Genomic DNA, 19235 nt, shown 5'->3' on the forward strand with positions numbered 1-19235 from the left:
TTCAGGATTTTTCTTCATATAATGGACTTCAATTGTCCCCCGATTTTGAACTTCCAAAATGTAGTTTAAATGCAGCTTCAAGGGGTTCTAAACCATCCCAGCTGAGGAAGAAGGGTCTTATATAGCGAAACGAATTTTTTTTTCAAAAAATAAAAAATTGTATACTTTTTAAGCACAAAAGCTCATGTAGCACAAGCTCTGAAATGCATGTTCTTGAATGATTCGTTCATTTTGAAGGAATCTTTAATGTGACTTGGGAAGAACGAGTCGTCTCGGGGAGTGATTCGTTCAGTGGCGCATGCGCAACATCCTATTAGATTCTGTACTGGAATTAGTTCACCTGTTTCGAGTCTTTGGGTTTTTCGAGTCGTTCGTTCATCTTATAGGGCTGTCACGTGTTGAACGAACGACTCGAACCCGAAAACTTGTCAGATAAGAGGTGAGGTGAGCTCATCATAGACTAAAGACCCAGGTAAACAATGAATTAATCTTTTCTGTTTCTTATAGCATTATAGTTTTGTCTTGTTTATAGTGTGATCAACGTTTGTGTAAGCAGTAGATGTGTTAGGGAAGTAACACGTAACATTTTAATTATATTTTGCTAAACTGAACGAATGACTCTGAAAAAAGATTTGTTCATTTTGCTGAACGAGACTCAAAGGTCCAAATCGGTAAAATGATCCAAACTTCTCATCACTACTACGAATCACGTCTAAGATCATCGTCTGTGTACTGAGTATGGTGAAAAACTCCATCTTATTTTCTCCTACAACCTCAGAATCGTCCAACATCGTTGTACCTTTTTGCTTGTAAACAGTGTTTGACTTATTTGCACTTTGTTAGTCTTTGCACGTTCGCTTTGTAAACACTGGGTCTGTAGTTCTGCCTATGCTCAGCGTGACCTTTCGACATGATTCAATAGTACGTAGCATCGTAAACGCACATCCCAGAGCCTGTGCTACACGAGCTTTTGTGCTTAAAAAGTATACACATTTTTATTTTTCGAAAAAAATGACAGATCTTTTCGCTAGATAAGAACCTTCTTCCTCGGCTGGGATCGTTTAGAGCCCTTTGAAGATGCATTTAAACTACATTTTGGAAGTTCAAAATCAGGGGACACCATTGAAGTCCATTATATGAAGAAAAATCCTGAAATGTTTTCCTCAAAAACCATAATTTCTTTACGACTGAGGACAGAAAGACATGAACATCTTGGATGACAAGGGGGTGAGTAAACTATTTGTAAACTGTTGTTCTGGAAGTGGACTTCTTCTTTAAGTGCCAAAGTGGTGCGGCTAATCGTTTTTAGTCCTCAGAAAGTCTTTAGCTTTGACTCACTGGAGCGGCACTAAAGCGCCTTTTACTGCCACTGGTGATATTTTCGGAAAATTATAGAGCGGAGTTTAACATGAGAGAGGAGATATTGAGAAGGAATTCCCTCAAAACCTGAACGCAGCTGTGAGGAGAAGCTCTCCAGCCATCAGGAAGCACAAACACACCCTAAACCACACGCCGAACGCTCGCGGGCAAAACGCTGTGCAAATAAATGGACAGCGGTCACATCAAAGCTCAAAATAAGTAGATGATTGAGCTTAAAAACTGTCATTAACCTGGGGATGACCTCCTGTGACCTCAGAGAACAGGAAACACACTACAGTGTGTGTGTGTGTGTGTGTGTGTGTGTAGGGAAAGAGTGTCAACATGGTACTACAATAGAGATTAGTAGCTGCTAATGAATTAAACACTCAGATCAGCTGAAGGGGATTAGATCTTAGCGTTTTCAAGGAGTAGTTCACCCAAAAATAGTGTAAAAATTCTTGTGATTGACTCACTCTCAAATTGTTTTTTTTTTTCCCGGCAAGAATCGTCATGCAGCAGTGAGTAAATGATGATTTGTAATTTTCAATCAACCTTAAAGGGACAGTAGACCCAAAAATGAAAATTTGGTCATTATTTATGTTATTCATGTCTTTCCAAACCTGTAAGACTGTAAGAAGATATTTTGAAGATAGAGAACCAAACAGTTTTGATTCACAGTGGTTTCAATAGGAATCTTTAGCTTTAATTAATATTTATTATTTATTTAATTTATATTTATTTCAGTTTATATCTTATATTTTTTACTTTTCAATTAAAATTAAAATTTTTAAAATAAATAGCATAGTATAAACAGAATACTGCCCAGAGTTATTTTAGTAGTATTTATATACTCTTCTAATATTTATATATATATATATATATATATATATTTATTTATTTTTTTTAATTAGCTTCTGTTTTTTTATTTATGAAGTTTTTATTTTAAATATGTTTTAGTAATTTTGTTGTGCGTTTGTTGTTTTTATTACTTTTTATATTTCTATTTATTTTTAGTTTATATTTAATTATTTTAGAAGTATTTCAGTATTTTTAGTAGTATTTTAGTATTTGGAAAGTAAACTTATTTATTTCACTTATTTTATTTCAGTAATTTTATTTGTAGTTTAGTATTTCGAGGTAAAGTTTTATTTCACTTAATTTATTTTATTTCAGTATTTTTGTAGTATTTTGAAGTAAACTTATTTTATTTCACTTATTTTATTTCAGTATTTTTAGTAATATTTGAAGTAAACTTATGTATTTAACTTATTTTATTTCAATATTTTTAGTTGCATTTTAGCATTTCTAAGTAAACTTATTTTTACTTATTTATATCAGTATTTTTTAGCTGTATTTTCGTATTTTCAAGTAAACTTATTTATTTCACTTATTTTATTTTATTTCAGTATTTTTAGTTGTATTTTAGTATTTCGAAGTAAACTTTATTTCACTTAGTTTATTTTATTTCAGTATTTTCTGTAATATTTTAGTATTTCAAAGTAAACTTATTTTTACTTATTTATATCAGTAGTTTTTAGCTGTATTTTAGTATTTTGAAGTAAACTTATTTTATTTCACTTATTTATTTTATTTCAGTATTTTTAGTTGTATTTTAGTATTTCGAAGTAAACTTATTTTTTTCACTTATTTTATTTCAGTATTTTCAGTAATACTTTAGTATTTAAATTAAACTTATGTATTTCACTTATTTTATTTTATTTCAGTATTTTTAGTTGCATTTTAGTATTCCGAAGTAAACTTATTTTTACTTATTTATATCAGTATTTTTTAGCTGTATTTTAGTATTTTGGAAGTAAACTTATTTATTTCACTTATTTTATTTTGTTTCAGTATTTTTAGTTGTATTTTAGTATTTCGAAGTAAACTTATTTCATTAAATGTAAGTTGTTCAAGTTATTTGATGTTGAGCAGAATAACAAAGACCAGAAAGCCCTAAAACAGGCTGTTCCTGTATTTTTGACAATACACATGTACCTTTTACATTTATGGCATCGTAACTGTCATGACTTTTGAACAGACTATTTTTACAAAGTCATTTAATTATCTGGTTAAACTGGAAATGAAAATTGAGTGTGAAATGAAAAAAAAAAAAAAAAATCTCAAATGAATATATATTTAATGAAAGTAAGAGGTTTCTGTCCCTCCATTTAAAATCCAGGTAATCAAAACAAAGTAATTTTTTATAATTCTAAGGAAAAAAGTGTGAGATGTAAACTCGAAATTGCAAGAAAAAAAATCAGAATTGTGTGATAAAAAGTTGCAATTACCTTTTTTATTTTTTATTCAGTGGAAATGGACTTCCATACTTCTCGGATTAGCCAAGATTCAAAAGTCTCTTAGCAAATTCTTCCAAAATCAGATAATCTGAGCTTTATAATCTATTTGCTATCTACACTCGTCTTATTTGGTGTTATTTTAATTTCTCCTCAGGGCTTTGAGGTGCTGATATAACACACACACACACACACACACGCACACACACACACACACACTCACTCACTCACACACAGGTTTCTATGTTTTATGAGGGCATTTCATAAGCGTATTTCATAACACTAACACCAAACCTACCCCTCACACAAAACCGCATTTTTAGATTTTTAAAACATTTCATTCTGTATGATTTATAAGCTGTTTTTCTCATGGGGCGCAAAAACTTACTAGTATTACTATCTTTGTGGGCACATTTGGTCACCATAATGTAGAGAAAACCAGGACCCCACACACACACATACAAAGACAGCGTTCTGCCATAGACATAACAACCCAACCACAGGATCTGCTCAGACACAACTCACCTGACGCTGTGTGTGTGTGTGTGTGTGTGTGTGAGGTGTTTTGATAAAGAGCTCCTGCACAACATATGGTATGTGTCTGTCTGCGCAAGACAATTATCAAAACTAAATATTTTCATTTTCCCAAAGAAAATGTGTGTGGTGCTCACCTGAGCAAAACCCACTGTCTAGTGCTGAAAGATTCTGGGTGTTTACTGCCAGTACATGGTTATGTGGTTTACACACTGTTTCTGGGTCATCCTAGATGGTTTTAAACTGCTAACTAGGCTTTGGTTCCTCCTTCAGTGTACGTCTGGGGTTTTTCACCTGTTTTACAGCACAGCTCTCCTCAACAAGACACCTGATTTAAGGAATCATTCATACACATGATTTAAGGCTTTGAGGTTTGGCAACTCCAAAGTCATAAATCACAACCTATATATGAACAATAGTAATAGTTATGCTTGATTTAGCAAATACCACTAATTAACAGAGCAGTAAAGAAAAGTGTGTGTGTGAGTGAGTGTGTGAGAGGGGTTGGGATGGGAAAAAGGGTCTTGGAGTTTGGGGAAGGGGGTCTTTTCTACAAACAGAAGGCAGAGGTTTCGAATTCCACCTCCGGAACAAAGTCTCTGAGAAAACACACACACACACACACACACACACACACACACACCTCTAACCTCTTGGCTTTCTGGATTTTAGAGGTTATTAGAGCGCCTCTCACCTCAGCTAAACTCTCTCTGATTTCAAGCATTAACTCTCGACAGCGAGATTTTTCCATCTTGGCAGTAATGGGACGCAAAGAGGTGCAGTGAGATTAGACTTGTAATGTGATGAGCATTTGGTAACACATGAATTTATAAAGAAAAACAGGTCTTGTGATTCATAAAATCCTCACTTTTGCCAAAAAAATATTTACACATTCACAGACAGTCCTAAAACTAAAACTAAAATTAAAACTAAAGTTAAAAAAGCTTTAAATAAAATAAACATTAACTGAAATGATATAAAATATACAATTTTTTAAGAATAGTTGTCAAGGCAATATTTCTCACTGTAATTTAGTGTAATTCAAGTAAGTAGTAAAATAACTATATATATATATATATATATATATATATATATAAAATAAAAAAAAAAACACTATAAATGACAAGAATACACATCAAAATGACTAAAACTTTAACTAAAATTTAAATGAAAACCAATTAAATTAAAAAGAAAATAAATAAGAAAATACGAAAATGAAATAAAGATAAATAAATAAAAATAAAAACTGATTCTAAATATTACTAAAAACTATAAAAATAAAAGCAAAACCGTTAAAAAAGCAGTTTTGTCAGTTTAAATAAAATTAACATTAACTGAAATGAAATTAATTATATATTATATATGTGTATGTGTGTGTGTGTGTGTGTGTGTGTGTGTGTATAAACAAAAAACACTATAAATGATAAGAATATACATAAAAATGACTAAAATAACTAAAATTAAATTGAAAACATAAAACGAAAAACAAAATAAATACAAGACAATAAAAAAACAAAAATAAATAAATAAAAATAAAAACAGATTCAGACTGTTACTAAAAGCTATATAAAAATAAAAGTAAAACCGTTAAAAAGCAGTTTTGTCAGTTTGAAAAAAATAAACATTAACTGAAAAAACTAATAATAATAATAATAATTATATATATATATATATTTTTTTTTTTTTTTTTTTTATATATATATAAACAAAAAATATATAAATGACAAGAATACACCTCAAAATGAATAAAACTTTAGCTAAAATTAAATATATAACTAATTTATTAAATATATAACTAATAAATGAATATATATATAAGAAAATAAATGAATATATATATAAAATAAATATAAGAAATTAAATAAATACGACTGATTCAAAATATTACCAAAAGCTATATTACCATCTTAATATACTAAAATAACACTGATTTGAAGTTAACACTACTTTCTCAATTCATATTCCTGGTCTTTACTCCTAGTGCACATTATTTAATAATAAATTCTAAAATATAATTTTTTACAAATTATTTAATAATTTTTTAAATAAATTATATACATTATAATAAATATTATATTATAAATAATATTAAATTAGAATAATATATTATAATAAATTATAACAATATATAAATTGTTATTATTAATTTATTAATGCACAAGCCAATCTTCAGATGTATAAAATTAAGTCGCACCCTGTACTTCGAGCTGGTTATTCAGCTATTAAACTTTTTTTTATTCTGATATAACTACATTTTTCATTTTATTTCAAACACGTCCATCAAAAACATTTTTACAGTGAAAAAAGTTACTTAGTGCACCTTTAAATCCCATTTCATGCTGACTTTAAGGCAGTACGACTGACAGACAGACATTCCTCTAGTCTTAATGGTGTATTGGGATCATCAAACGGTTTGACCTCATTTGACCTCCTGACCCTTTAACAGCCACACATCCCATTCAGCGCCTCCGTAAGCCCCGCCCACAGCTTTATGAGCACTTTCACTGTAGTGAACACACACACACAATGAATCTAAATGTGTGTGTGTGTGTGAAGCTAATTAACCAAGATAAAACACAGTGCACACACAAAGGCACAAGGTTCCTGTAGGACAGATGTACAGGCCTGTTGCTCGGCAACAGATGCCCCGTCTCTATCGACAACTTCTGTCAGCCTCTTCAAGCACCTGTCAATCAAATGGACATTCCAGAGTGTGTGAGAGTTTTTCAGAGTCACAGGACGGTCCTGTGCGACCCGACAGAACAACAACTCAGTGTGTTCGGCTGAAAATAACTAACGATCTTTCACTGATGTGTCTTTCTTTAACAGGACCGTGCGACCATATAAAAATAATCAGTCAGGCTTTGTTTTTATTTTAAATTCTATAAATAAATTATTCATGAATAGCTAAATAAATAAATACCTAAATAAATAAGTAAATAAATAATATATTTTACAATTTCAGATTTGTTGTGGTTTTTTTGTCTTTTTTATTTTAATTATTTTTTCTTTATTTTTACTTATTGTTTTAATGTCTATATTATATATACATATATTATTATATTTCTGTTAATATGTCTTTTTTATTTATTTATTTATTTTTTAATATTGTTTTAATGCTGTTTAGTTTTTATGACATTTTAGTAGTTTTTAGTTAATAAATGAAATAATTAATGAATGCTTGAATATAAATAAATAAATAAATCTTTTTTTTTTTTTTTTTTACAATGTCAATCAGCAAGATTTGTTGTGTATTTTTGTCATTTTTATTTTATTTTTGTTATTCTTTTAATGTCTATATACTTTTTATGAAGTTTGAATTTTTGGTTATTTTAGTATTAAAAACCAAAATGAAATGTAGCTGAAATAAAATGAGCGTACATTATTTTATTTCAATTGATGTTTCTTTCAATTAATGAAAAATTTGTTTTACAATAACCCTGAATGAATGAATGAATGAATAAATAGTAGTTTTTTTTTGTTTCAATCAGCAAAACTTGTTGTGCATTTTTGACATTTTTGTTTTATTTTTATTTTTATTCAATTTTATTATTTTAGTACTTTAACAAAGTAAAATGTAGCTGAAATAAAACAAGCTTATATTATTTTATTATTACTTTATTTCTTTCAAGTAATCAAAAAGTTTTGAATAACCCTGAAAAAAAATTAAATAAATAAAAAATGAAAAACAATATATATATTGTATTTATTTGTATTTATTTATTTTTTGTAATATCCTGACATGGTCTTAATAGGTTTTCGTGAGATTCACCCAGTAGGGCTCTATCTTCTAGAAACCTGCTTTAAATCTATTTGCATTGTGTAAAGCACTTTACAAATAAACCTGACTGTCAATGACAGTGATACTCAAACAGAAAAATGGTTTACTTTTCATCCAAACCAAAGCCGTGCACATGTAAGTGAATTAAGAAGAGAAATTCAAACAAAATTCTATCAAAAACAAACACAGAATGCCATCACACACAAAGCTCTTCCTTCACTCACCACATCGCAGCTGTTTCTGATCAATTAATCTCTGTTTTGTCCTTAAAGTCTTCACTGACCAAACACACAACCTTCTTAAACCAATGGGAAACTACACAAACAGTCCTGAGGATGTAGCTCTTCCCATCATGCTTTAAAAGACATACAATCAGTGGTTATGAAAATAGTCTTCGCACATTTATTTCATATATTTAAGATGTCTATTAATGTGTCATAGTGGGGCACAAAATGTCAAATTGTTACTCTGTGAATAAAAATAATTTTAAATGCAAAACAGAAGCATTTTCCTTAACTATTCAGTCTTTTGGACTCCACTGTACTGTATATGAAGATGACATGTAACAGTTTAACTCGATAGGCGCGCGCACGCGTGCGCTTTCTCTTTGATCGTGTCGGTCACGGAAGTTCCCGCGAAAGAATTTGTTACAATGTATCATATATTTAATCCAGGATGAAATAGACACGCGTATGTAACACCAACGCCTCAAAACTGCATGAATGGAAAATATACAGCTGGAAAGTTAAAAAACGTTTCAAATGCAAAGCTGAGAATTTCGACTAAACGCGTGTGAAATTGTAGAAATTCTAAGAGGATAATACATATGCGATAAAGTGTAAATACACAAACTATTGTAGGTGATGATTATGATGGTAGTGTTGATGATGAGGAGGAGGATGGTGGTGGTGGTGTTTAGTACCTGAGAACTCCTGTGAAGTCTTAGTGAAGCAGGTCAGACACGAGATTCCCAACAACAGCAGTGAATAAGAGACATCAGGGAAAAACATCCTTAAATATCCCATCAGATCCGATGATTCCTGAAAGGATCAGACTGCAGGACGTAAAGTGTTGTCCGATTCCATGACTTCAGTCTGGAGACACCAGAGAGAGCGTCAGAAGAACACCGCTGAAGACCTGAGAGAGAGAGAGAGAGAGAGAGAGAGAGAGAGAGAGAGAGAGAGAATTCCCCGTGGTCCAAAAGTCCCTGAATTTCACGCTCACTGCTGATGATTCCACTCAATTCATCAGTTCTTTATCGGTAGGATTGTCAATACACTGTAGTGTTAAAACAAAGTTTTTAGATAACATCATAACATCATAATAATAACAACAACAAAAAAACAAGGCTTTAATCTTAAAGGAACAGTACGTTCCTTTAAAACGTCATGAATTACGACTGCAATCATAGGCCAGTGAAAATATTAAATTTCACCAAAAATAAGTAAAACATCAAGATTACCTGGATGAAAGTTGAACTTTGTGTAGAATAGAGTAAAACAGAAAATTATCAACCTTATTTTTACCGTAAGAGTGGGCGCGGCCATTTGTAAATTTAATAGGTCTGGCTTCCGGTCTCATCAGCGTCAATGAAATTAATTTTTCTACATATTAGGTTGTGTTTTATTAACATCTACACCTACCTCAACCCTAAACTTAGCCCTTACTGTAATACAAAAACAGTATTATTGTTGTACAGTGTGATGTGTGCATGCCCAGTAGCTTGAACCATCTTTTTTTAAGCTGTACAAAACAGCTTGTTTCGCTGCTTGACATTGCAAACTGGTGTGTCTTAACATATTATTTTAATGTATTATCTAATGCATTAGTGTAAACAGTTTTACAGTTTACTTCACTTCTTTATAGTTATTTCCCTATGACGGCATATGAACCGGAAGTCTAACACATTACCAGAAAACATTTACTTCGCACTGAAAAATAAGGTGGATAGAACAAAGTTTGGACCGAATCGCTATACCAGAAAGAGTGCTTTTTTATCTTTCGTATGCATACGCATAAACAATGACTTTTTAGATATATAACATTAATGTGTAATAAAATAATTTCCATCCTTTTCCACTGATGTTTCCCTTTTAAAGTACTAAACTGTTGCATGAATATTTGTAATAACATAATAAATAATAGCATCCCAACATACATTTATGTTATTTTATACAGTTTATTAACACTAACCTGAAAAAAAAAAAAAACAACTATTACTATATTATAACGGAAAAGCCAACCATTTCATAACATCTCAAGCTGATGACTTCAAGGTCATGTCAAATGAATGAAGCTAATTAAATAATTACATTAAAATAAATAAATACCTGACTACTTTCTCACTCTGGTGAAAAAAACAGCATATGCTGGTTAGGTATGTTTTGATGCTAGTTTATGCTGGTCATGTTGCTGGTCAAGGACCAGCATAAACCAGCAAAGGACCAGCATAAACCAGCACCAAAACATACCCAACCAGCATATGCTGTTTTTTTTCACCAGGGTATTTGGTTCTCCTCCTGAAACTCTCTATGATTCTCCAGGGCTGTAGAGACATCTGCTGGTCAATATAAAGAACTGCAACAATTCCCTTTCATCAAATAACAGCATGGATTCATCAGTTCACTGGCATTGAATTTAGTTTCACTGCCATTTACAGTTGCACAAATACAAGCTTTTCTGAAGATCCAGGACTTATAAAAATTGCACCTAAAACAATTTACTGGCATATTAAAAGTGATGATGTCAATATATAATGTAATGTTTTTTGAGTTATAGGGTTTTTTTAATAACACAGCTGTCATAATTATTCAACCCCTATTTAAAATTGCTGTTTTAAGTCACTTATCTTTTATGCTTGGGAACAAAATGGTCTTAAAATACAATTAAGCTTTTAGAAACTCCATTTAAAAAAAATAGCTTGGGCTGTTACACATACATACATTTGACCCATGCATGTGCTGAAGTTGAGTATCAAATATGGCAAAGTCAACAGAGCCCTCACAAAAGCTATAGAGAAGAAATAATTTTATTATATTAGAAAGTTGAAGGCTACATGAAGATTTCCAAGACATTAAAAGTTCCTAAAGACAGCTGGCAGAATTATTCCTTAATATAAATTGTGATTCACAACCTTTGAGGTTGTTGAACAAAAAAAGCACAATATCATAAAGTGATTGATCAGATCAACTAAGAAAAACTTGCAATGTACAGCCAAAGACTTGCAAGATGACCTGACGAAAGGAGGAAAAACATTTCAATGCAGCGTATAAGAAAAACACTAGACAGGTATGGCATTCGTGTTTGGCGTCTTGCTGAATACTACGCTTGACCACGAAGAACAGAAAAGCCAATTTGAACATGCTAAAATTAATTTGGATATACCTGTGGAGTGATGTGTCCAAGCTGGAACTTTTTAGACCTATGCATCAGTCTGGTGCAAAAAAAAAAAAAAAAAAAAAAAAAAAAAAAAAGGGCAAAGCTTATAAGCAGAAGAACCTCATCTCTATAGTCAAACATGGAGGTGGGCCAGTCCTGTTATGGGGTTGTTTTACTGTAGTAGGAAGTGGAAAAATGACCGTATGAAGGATATCATTGATTCTTCGACGTATCTTTTTGGCAAGAACTGTGATGCCTTTGGTGCAAAGACTGAAGCTGATGATCAATGGACTTTCCTGCAGGACAATCATACCAAAGTATACATCCAAATCTACTTATGCTTGGTTCAGGGATCAGTCATGGAATGTTCTTGAGTGGCCTGTTCAGTCTCCAGATTTAATTCTCATTGAAAATATTTGGTTGAATTTAAAGAAAGCAATGGCAATGTAAAAACCAAAGATAATCAGTGATCTGTAGGGTTGGGTATTGTTTGAATATTATCAATTCCGATTCCGCTTATCATTTCCAATTCTTTTCGATTCCCAGTTTCGATTCAAATGTGAATAAAAGATGATGTCAAGCATATTTATTCTGTTTCTTTTTTTTTTTTGCTAAACATTTAGTTGCAGCTGAATACCATGAACAAAAATCAACAGGCTACATAAAAATAAGATTCACTTTAGAGCTGTTTGCAAAATAGAGCTGCGTGATTCTGGATAAATTGGGTTGTTGTTTTTTTTTTTTTTTTTTTTTTTTTTTTAAATGGAAGTTGTGGTTCTCTGACAATTCTGAAGAAAAAAAAAAAACATTAGACAACTAAACAGTCACATGTAGGCCTAATTTATAAGTAAATGATTCAGTGATTCACTCAAGATTTACTTGGTTCATTACTGGATGAATCAGTGTTTTTGAATGAATGATCAAAGACAAATAACAGCCCCGTTTCGACTTCTACTGGCATAACAACGTAATCAAGTTTATATCCAGACTATGAACTTTTATCCCAGTACTTCTGTGATTATTTGAATGTTTGTAACACAGGTTGAGGAATCAAACAGATGAATCATTGTAGTTTAGGAACAGAATCACATTGGTATTTGAATAGTGTTTGTGATCTTTAACGATCTGTGAACGGATTTGTGATTTGCAGCAGTTTTTCCCTCTCAAATACTACAAGCACACACTATTTTTTATGACACACATACAAACCACACTCTGACATCCATACCAACACACCCACACAATTATAGCTGCATTATTGATCCAATTGGCTCTATAATTTGCAGAAAACAATAAAATGAGTATTTGCTTTACAGGCCAAATCTGAAAAAAAATGGCACCATCTGGTAAAAAAAAAATTTTGAAGCCTTGCCAACAGAATGTCTATTAACAAAAATTGCATAATTTTAGTTAAATGGCACTGTGATTAAAAATTGCCGTTTTAATGGGTTTCAATGGGGACATTTTTGCACCTGGCAATAACACAGGCAAAATTATCAAAAAAAGAAAAATGTCCAAAAGGTCGCACAAGGGTTAAATTTATTGTTTACTATCTTTAACACTGTTTCATGAATTGCTTGTTCTTCATAATTGTTTTATGGTTAAATGTAGCAGAAATCACTATATTGGGGCATGTTGTTACAAAAGGTCATCGTGTATTATAAGAACGGTATCTTTCCATGTGCAATAATGTGTTTAACAGCTTCTTCTTGCAGTTGAGATTATGTCAAAAACAAACAGCCTGAGAAATATTCACAGTGGTAAAAATGACAAAAACGTTTCCTTACACCAAGAACATTTCACACTCCAATACTCACCTGAACAGCTTGTGGTTTGGTTGTCTTCTTGTGATGAGCATTCACACCTTCATTCATACACAGAAGCACAGAACCCAGAGCTGCCATCTCAGATGTATTTAATAAATTAAAACATGGTACAAAAAAAGAAAAAGAAACCAAAAAAACCTAATGTACATTTGACTCCTCTGTCTCTGTCTCTCCCTTTGTTCTCACTCTGTGACTCACTAGTAAACGAACACGATAGAACAGCCCTCGTCCACTGATTATGACACATTCCGGGCCCGTATGTAACGCAACACACATGCTACATGTCGGCAGGCAGCTGGGCGGAAACGAGAACGAGAGAGAGACATGCAGGATGTGTTCACAGCAATAGTTCATCTAATAATGAAATTGTGCAGAAAATTTAGTCACCCTCATGCCATCAAAGATGCAGATGAGTTTGTTTCTTAGCCCGATTTGGAGAAATATAGCATGATGTTACTTGCTAAACAGTGGATCCTCTGTAGTGAATGGGTGCCGTCAGAATGAGAGTCCAAACAGCTGATAAAAACATCACAATAATCCACAAGTAATCCACTCCAGTCCATCAGTTAACATCTTATGAAACCACAAATCTGTGTGTTTCTAAGAAACAAATCCATAATTAAGACTTTATTAACAACAAACCATTGCTTTTGGCTAGAATACAAGACCTTAATCCATAATAACACTTCCTCCAGTGGAAAATCCACTGACATACTTGTTTTAGAAACTATTTTTGCTTGTAAACAGAGCTTGATCTGTGCAGATTTCTCTCCTGGGTCAGACAAGGTTAATTTTTTATTGGATTATGGACTTGCATTTTAGTCAGAAGCAAAAGTTTGAAGTTTAAAACTTCTTAATGATAGATTTGTTTCTTATAAACACAGCTTTTGGCTTCACAAGACATTAATTAATGGACCGGAGTGGTGTGGATTACTTGTGGGTTACTGTGATGTTTTTATCAGCTGTTTGGACTCTAATTCTGGCGGCACCCATTCACTGCAGAGGATCCATTGATGAGCATTGATGAGCAAGTGATACATTTCTTCAAATCCGTTCCTAAGAAGAAACAAACTCATCTACATCTTGGATGGTCTGAGTGTGAGCAGATTTTAAGCTAATTTTCAGCCATTTTTGGGCAAACTATTCCTTTAATATCATGTTTACTGGGTACATCTCTCTCTCTAATTCGTTGTGTAACGCCCGGTCTCTACTTGTCACCAAATATGCTGCTGACCTTTGATATATTATACATATATCAAAAACAATCCTAATAATCATTTCATTAAAAAACGTCCACAACATTTTGGCAGAATCGAGCGTGAGGGGTTAAACAGACAGAGATATAGAGGATAGATATAAAGCCACAGAGAAAAATCAGTCTGTATTGGTCCCTCTCTCTGTTAGCAGCACACGGACTCGTCACCCCACGGTTTACTAGATTATTATGTGCATTTATATATATTTTAATATATATGTGTGTATATATATGCTTTTTATTTCAGTATCTCCAAAATAAAAATAAAAAACATTTAACTAACACTATTTCTTCGTTCAAACGGATGCAAATTATCACAAGGAAAACAGCCCAAGAGCCACGGAAGATCGAACGTGGGAGAATCAAAGAACGGTTTCCAGCGAACATGCTGTGAGATGCGGGGAGCGGGGACACCGCCTGTTCGGATCGCCCGACGGAGACCCCAAAATCCAATGAGAGAGTGGTTGAAAGAGAGAGAGAGAGCGAGAAGGACGAGTTGGAGGAAGATCCCGACTCTCAGACGGTCAGTTCTGACACGGTGTCATTCGCATCGCTTTGAGGGCTTCTGGGAGTTGTACTTTTTGGGTTTCCTCGCACCCTGTGTCCATACGAGCATCGGCTCAGTAGTCCGCGGCGTATTCGGTTCCGTGAAGGCCGCGGCACACCAGGGTGAACTCCTTCACGATGTCTTTGACTCGGCGCTTGTTCACTCGCTCCCTGAGACGATGTGGAAAAAATAAGCACATTACATCAACATATTTTAAAGTAATAATAAAATAAACACATTTTTAAATTGTGATCCTGGGTTTTCTGTGGATGTGTGCATGAAAACCACAGGTGTAGGCTTGTCAAAAGTAGGGAATCTTTTTGAAACATGAACATTTGAACATTTATCACATTATCAGTGTTTATTCGCTATAGTTAAGAAAATGGTAATATGACAAGAGCTCAAGAATCAAACTTTGTCAGAACAAATTCATCTTGATAATGTCAGATAACTTTGATAGAAAGGTATGTAACAAAACATGATCAGGTCAAAGTGTCAAATCAAATTTTTGGTCCCAAATTTTTATCAGTCTTACTGGAAGTGCACTATATGAAGAATTTTTGAGTATAATATGTCACAGTTTACTTGATTTTGCTATTCTCACTTACATAAATAAACTATAGTGTACAGCACCCAGGGGAGTAAAAAAAATAAATAAAAGTAGTTAAAAAAAAAAAAAAAAAAAAAAAAAAAAAAAAAAAAAAAACCAACAATTATGTCTGATGTATGTCTGAATAATTTTTGGTTTGACTGTACATTAGATTCAGGAAGAAGTTTTATTATTATTGACTAAAATGTAAGCTATAATGAAACCTATTATAAATGTTTTTTTTTGTTAACTGTAAGCTGAAATTAAATATAAATAATAGATGAAAAACATCAAATTAAAAAATGCGGCAACTATCTACAATAACAAAAAATGAAGGAGTTTAAGAGTTTTAAGTGCTAAAATTACTAAAACTAAAATAAAAATATTTAAAACAAACAGAAACTTAAAAAAATGATAAAAGCACATTACAAAAATCATTAAAAAGTAAAATAATATTAAACAAACTTGAAATATAATTTTTATAACTAAAAATTATAAATATAAACAATATTTAAATTTAAAAAATAATAATACTCTGACCAACGAACGCAGCATAAGCATAATTTGACCAAACTTGCAAATGCGTCAAAGTACTTTTCGTTACAAACTATGTACACTATCGTTCAAAGAAATGTTTGAAAGAAATTAATACTTTTATTCATCAGGTATGCATTAAATTGATCACAAGTGACAGTAAAGGCATTGGTCATGTTACAAAAGATTTCCATTTTAAAATAAATGTTATTTTGAACTTTCTAATCATCAACAAATTCTGAAAAATAAGTTTCCACAAAAATATGAAGCAGCACAAATAAGAAATGTTTCTTGAGCAGCAAATCATCATATTAGAATGATTTCTGAAGGATCATGTGACACTGAAGACTGGAGTAATTATGCTGAAAATTCAGCTTTACATCACAGGAATAAATTACACTTTAAAATATATTTTAAATTGTTGTTTTAAATTGTAATAATATTTCACAATATTACTGTTTTACTATAGTTTTAGAAGAGCTTTTGCTATCCAGAATCGTCAAATGGCACACATTAACTCGTCTCACCTGAGCACCTGTTGGCTGAACGTGTTTTTCTGCTCATCAGAGACGCGCGAGGATGGAAAGCCTGGCGAGTGCAGAGCTTCTTTAAGCCACACCGTCAACAGAGCAAAGCAATGCTTGTTCAGACAGAAGAGCACCTCTGCGAACTGGTCCATCAGACTGCGGGACGACTGACCGCCGATGGCCTGACGAAAGAACAGATCCTTCAGACTCCTCTGCATTTTTTTTTTTTTTCACAATTATATATTGTGCACCTCTGGTGCAAAAAAGTTGCAAGCTCACCTCCAGTACAGCCAACAGGAGGAGTTTACCATCTTCCTGCACCACCTGCCCAACAGGAGGAATGTCTGCGCAGTGCGGTATTAGTTCCGTCTGCAGCCAATGCGAATAAAGGAACAATTGAGCAGTGCACATGGCTACTGTTTATGAAAGTTTATTTTACAGGAGGTAAAGAGAGACAAACTTAAGGTCATTCCACACCTTTTCTAACCAGCATATTAGAATGATTTCTGAAGGATCATGTGACACTGAAGACTGGAGTAATGATACTGAAAATTCAGCTTTGCATCGCAGGAATAAATTTTATTTTAATATATATTTAAATAGAAAACACTTATTTTAAGTTGAAATAATATTTCATAATATTTCTGTTTATACTGAATTATTCATTAAATAAATACAGCCTTGGTGAGCAGAAGAGACTTCTTTCAAAACATTAAAAAATCTTAAAGGAGTCCTATTATGCTCTTTTACAAAGTCTTGATTTTGTTTTGAGAAAAGAACATGCTTTCATGCTTGGTGGTTTGATAAAAGCATTATTTTTAACATAATTTACACTATTACAATACATTTCTCCCAGCCTGGCACAAATGGCTCAACTAGTTCCGGGTTTAATGAAGGCCCCCCTTCCGAAAAACTAAATGTGTTGTGATTGGTTATCTGTCCCACTGCGTAGCGATTTGCGAACAGCTTAGACAGTGTTTCAGTACTGCCACGCCCCTTGTCACAGAAGCAAGTTCCGTGTACAACTGTTTAGATTAAAGTGATTCTTACGTTTTAAATATGGATATTTTTCTTACAAAAACGCATCGATTCGCTACAGGAGGCCTTTATTAACCCCCCGGAGCTGTGTGAGGCACTTTTTATTATGGATAAATGCACATTATTGGACTTGTTTTGGACTGATGAAGAGAAACACCCGTCTATGCCGTTCTAAAGCTTGGGAGTGCCAGGATAAATTTTAATATAACTCCGACTGCATTCGTCTGAAAGAAGGAAGTCATATACACCTAGGATGCATGGAGGGTGAGTAAATAATACGCTGCTAATTTATTTAATTATTTACAAACTTAGTTTATTGCCCGAAACCAGCTCCAGCATAAGGCTAAAGGCAGCCTAACATTATCGAAGAACATCATCACTGATTAGCCTAGCCTATTCTAGTGCAAGTTTATGCATTTTAAAAAACACTCGTGTTATAAGTGAAGCTATCTACACTGTATGATGAATAAATCTCTTACACTGCACACGTCTGCGGCGTGTTACTGCTCTAAAGCGGCCACTCTAGTCAATGCTTGCGTTTATACCCGCCGCGCTGCGGCTTGTTGAAGTGGCTCTCCACGCTGCATCGCTAAAGTTTGGCTAATCCCCCACCTCGTCCCTACCCACCCCCCAACAATTCTAATTTACGTAGGTGGGATTTAATTGAATGATATTCTAATGGACCGCATTGTGACATCATTGCATGCGGAAAAAAACGCTGTAGTCCAAAGGAGCCGTTCGTTGTAGTTCTTGAAAAGAGATTTTTTTAAAACAAAATATCTCCCTTTTAAATGGACTTTGAGATTTGCAACTTCGTAGATCTTTTTTTATGCCCAAAGATACAAACCACACACTGACTAAAATTCAAAAAATGAAAAAAAGCATAATAGCACCCCTTTAATAATTCCAAACTTGACAAAAAAGTGTGTTTCTGTGTGAATAATACTTCAGGTTGACCTTACGGACTTACAAAGAAAAGGCAGGTAGATTTGACTGTCGGGGCTTCTGGGAATTTCAGTGACAGGACTCCTACAGTCGAAACACAGCGGCGTTAGAGAAATTACTCTTTTTTTTTTTTTAAATATTAGAGGCTCAGGCATTCACACTCATTCATTAATGACTTACCACAGTGAAACACGGCTTTCACATCAAGGCTCTCTGATAAGAATAAATCGGGCTTCCGTTTGAGGGCCTACGAATCAGACAGAGCCAATGAACAGAGCACACGACTCAAAACCCTGCCCCGGAACCCTGTCAATCACTCCTGTGCCCCGCCCACCCTCCATCACTCACTCCCTACACCTGTCTAGCTCTAGAAAATCAACCAAACGTACATATTCAATGCAAACAGATCAGGTAAGTAAGAAATCAACAGCAAAGAAACTAAAATACTGAAATTTAACTCAATAGAAACTAAAGGTATGATGATTTTTTTCTCTCTTTAGCGTTCTCACTTGTTTTCCATCTGTTCGATCACTACTTTCTCTGCTCAGTTGGACTGAATGCAACAGAAATCTAAGTAACATGTACGATAAAGACAACTGATGCATTAAGAAACTCATTGAGGATGAGA

General features: G+C 33.2%; 2 protein-coding genes across 3 annotated transcripts in view; both read right to left on the reverse strand.

Annotated features, from left to right (window-relative positions):
- LOC127182948 (protein eva-1 homolog A) overlaps positions 1-9094 on the reverse strand; it is a 61235-nt gene extending 52141 nt beyond the window's left edge. Inside the window, exon 1 of the mRNA XM_051138650.1 lies at positions 8891-9094. Within this exon, the coding sequence (XP_050994607.1) occupies positions 8891-8993 (103 nt within the window). The 5' untranslated portion in view covers positions 8994-9094. The remainder of the gene's footprint in view (positions 1-8890) is intronic.
- Positions 9095-13244: 4150 nt separating this feature from the next.
- Positions 13245-19235, reverse strand: part of ipo13b (importin 13b) — a 45628-nt gene continuing 39637 nt past the window's right edge. Inside the window, exons 17-21 of one of the 2 annotated variants that reach the window (XM_051138640.1) lie at positions 18788-18854; positions 18633-18691; positions 16904-16993; positions 16625-16806; positions 13245-15144 (exon numbers count right to left, since the gene is read on the reverse strand). In XM_051138640.1, coding sequence (XP_050994597.1) covers positions 15048-15144; positions 16625-16806; positions 16904-16993; positions 18633-18691; positions 18788-18854 — 495 coding nt within the window. In that variant the 3' untranslated portion in view covers positions 13245-15047. Of the gene's footprint in view, positions 15145-16624; positions 16807-16903; positions 16994-18632; positions 18692-18787; positions 18855-19235 lie in introns of those variants that run through there. The other variant, XR_007829978.1, reaches the window with a different exon arrangement.

Source organism: Labeo rohita, chromosome 20 (assembly GCF_022985175.1).
Source record: "Labeo rohita strain BAU-BD-2019 chromosome 20, IGBB_LRoh.1.0, whole genome shotgun sequence".
Classification (NCBI taxonomy): domain Eukaryota; kingdom Metazoa; phylum Chordata; class Actinopteri; order Cypriniformes; family Cyprinidae; genus Labeo; species Labeo rohita.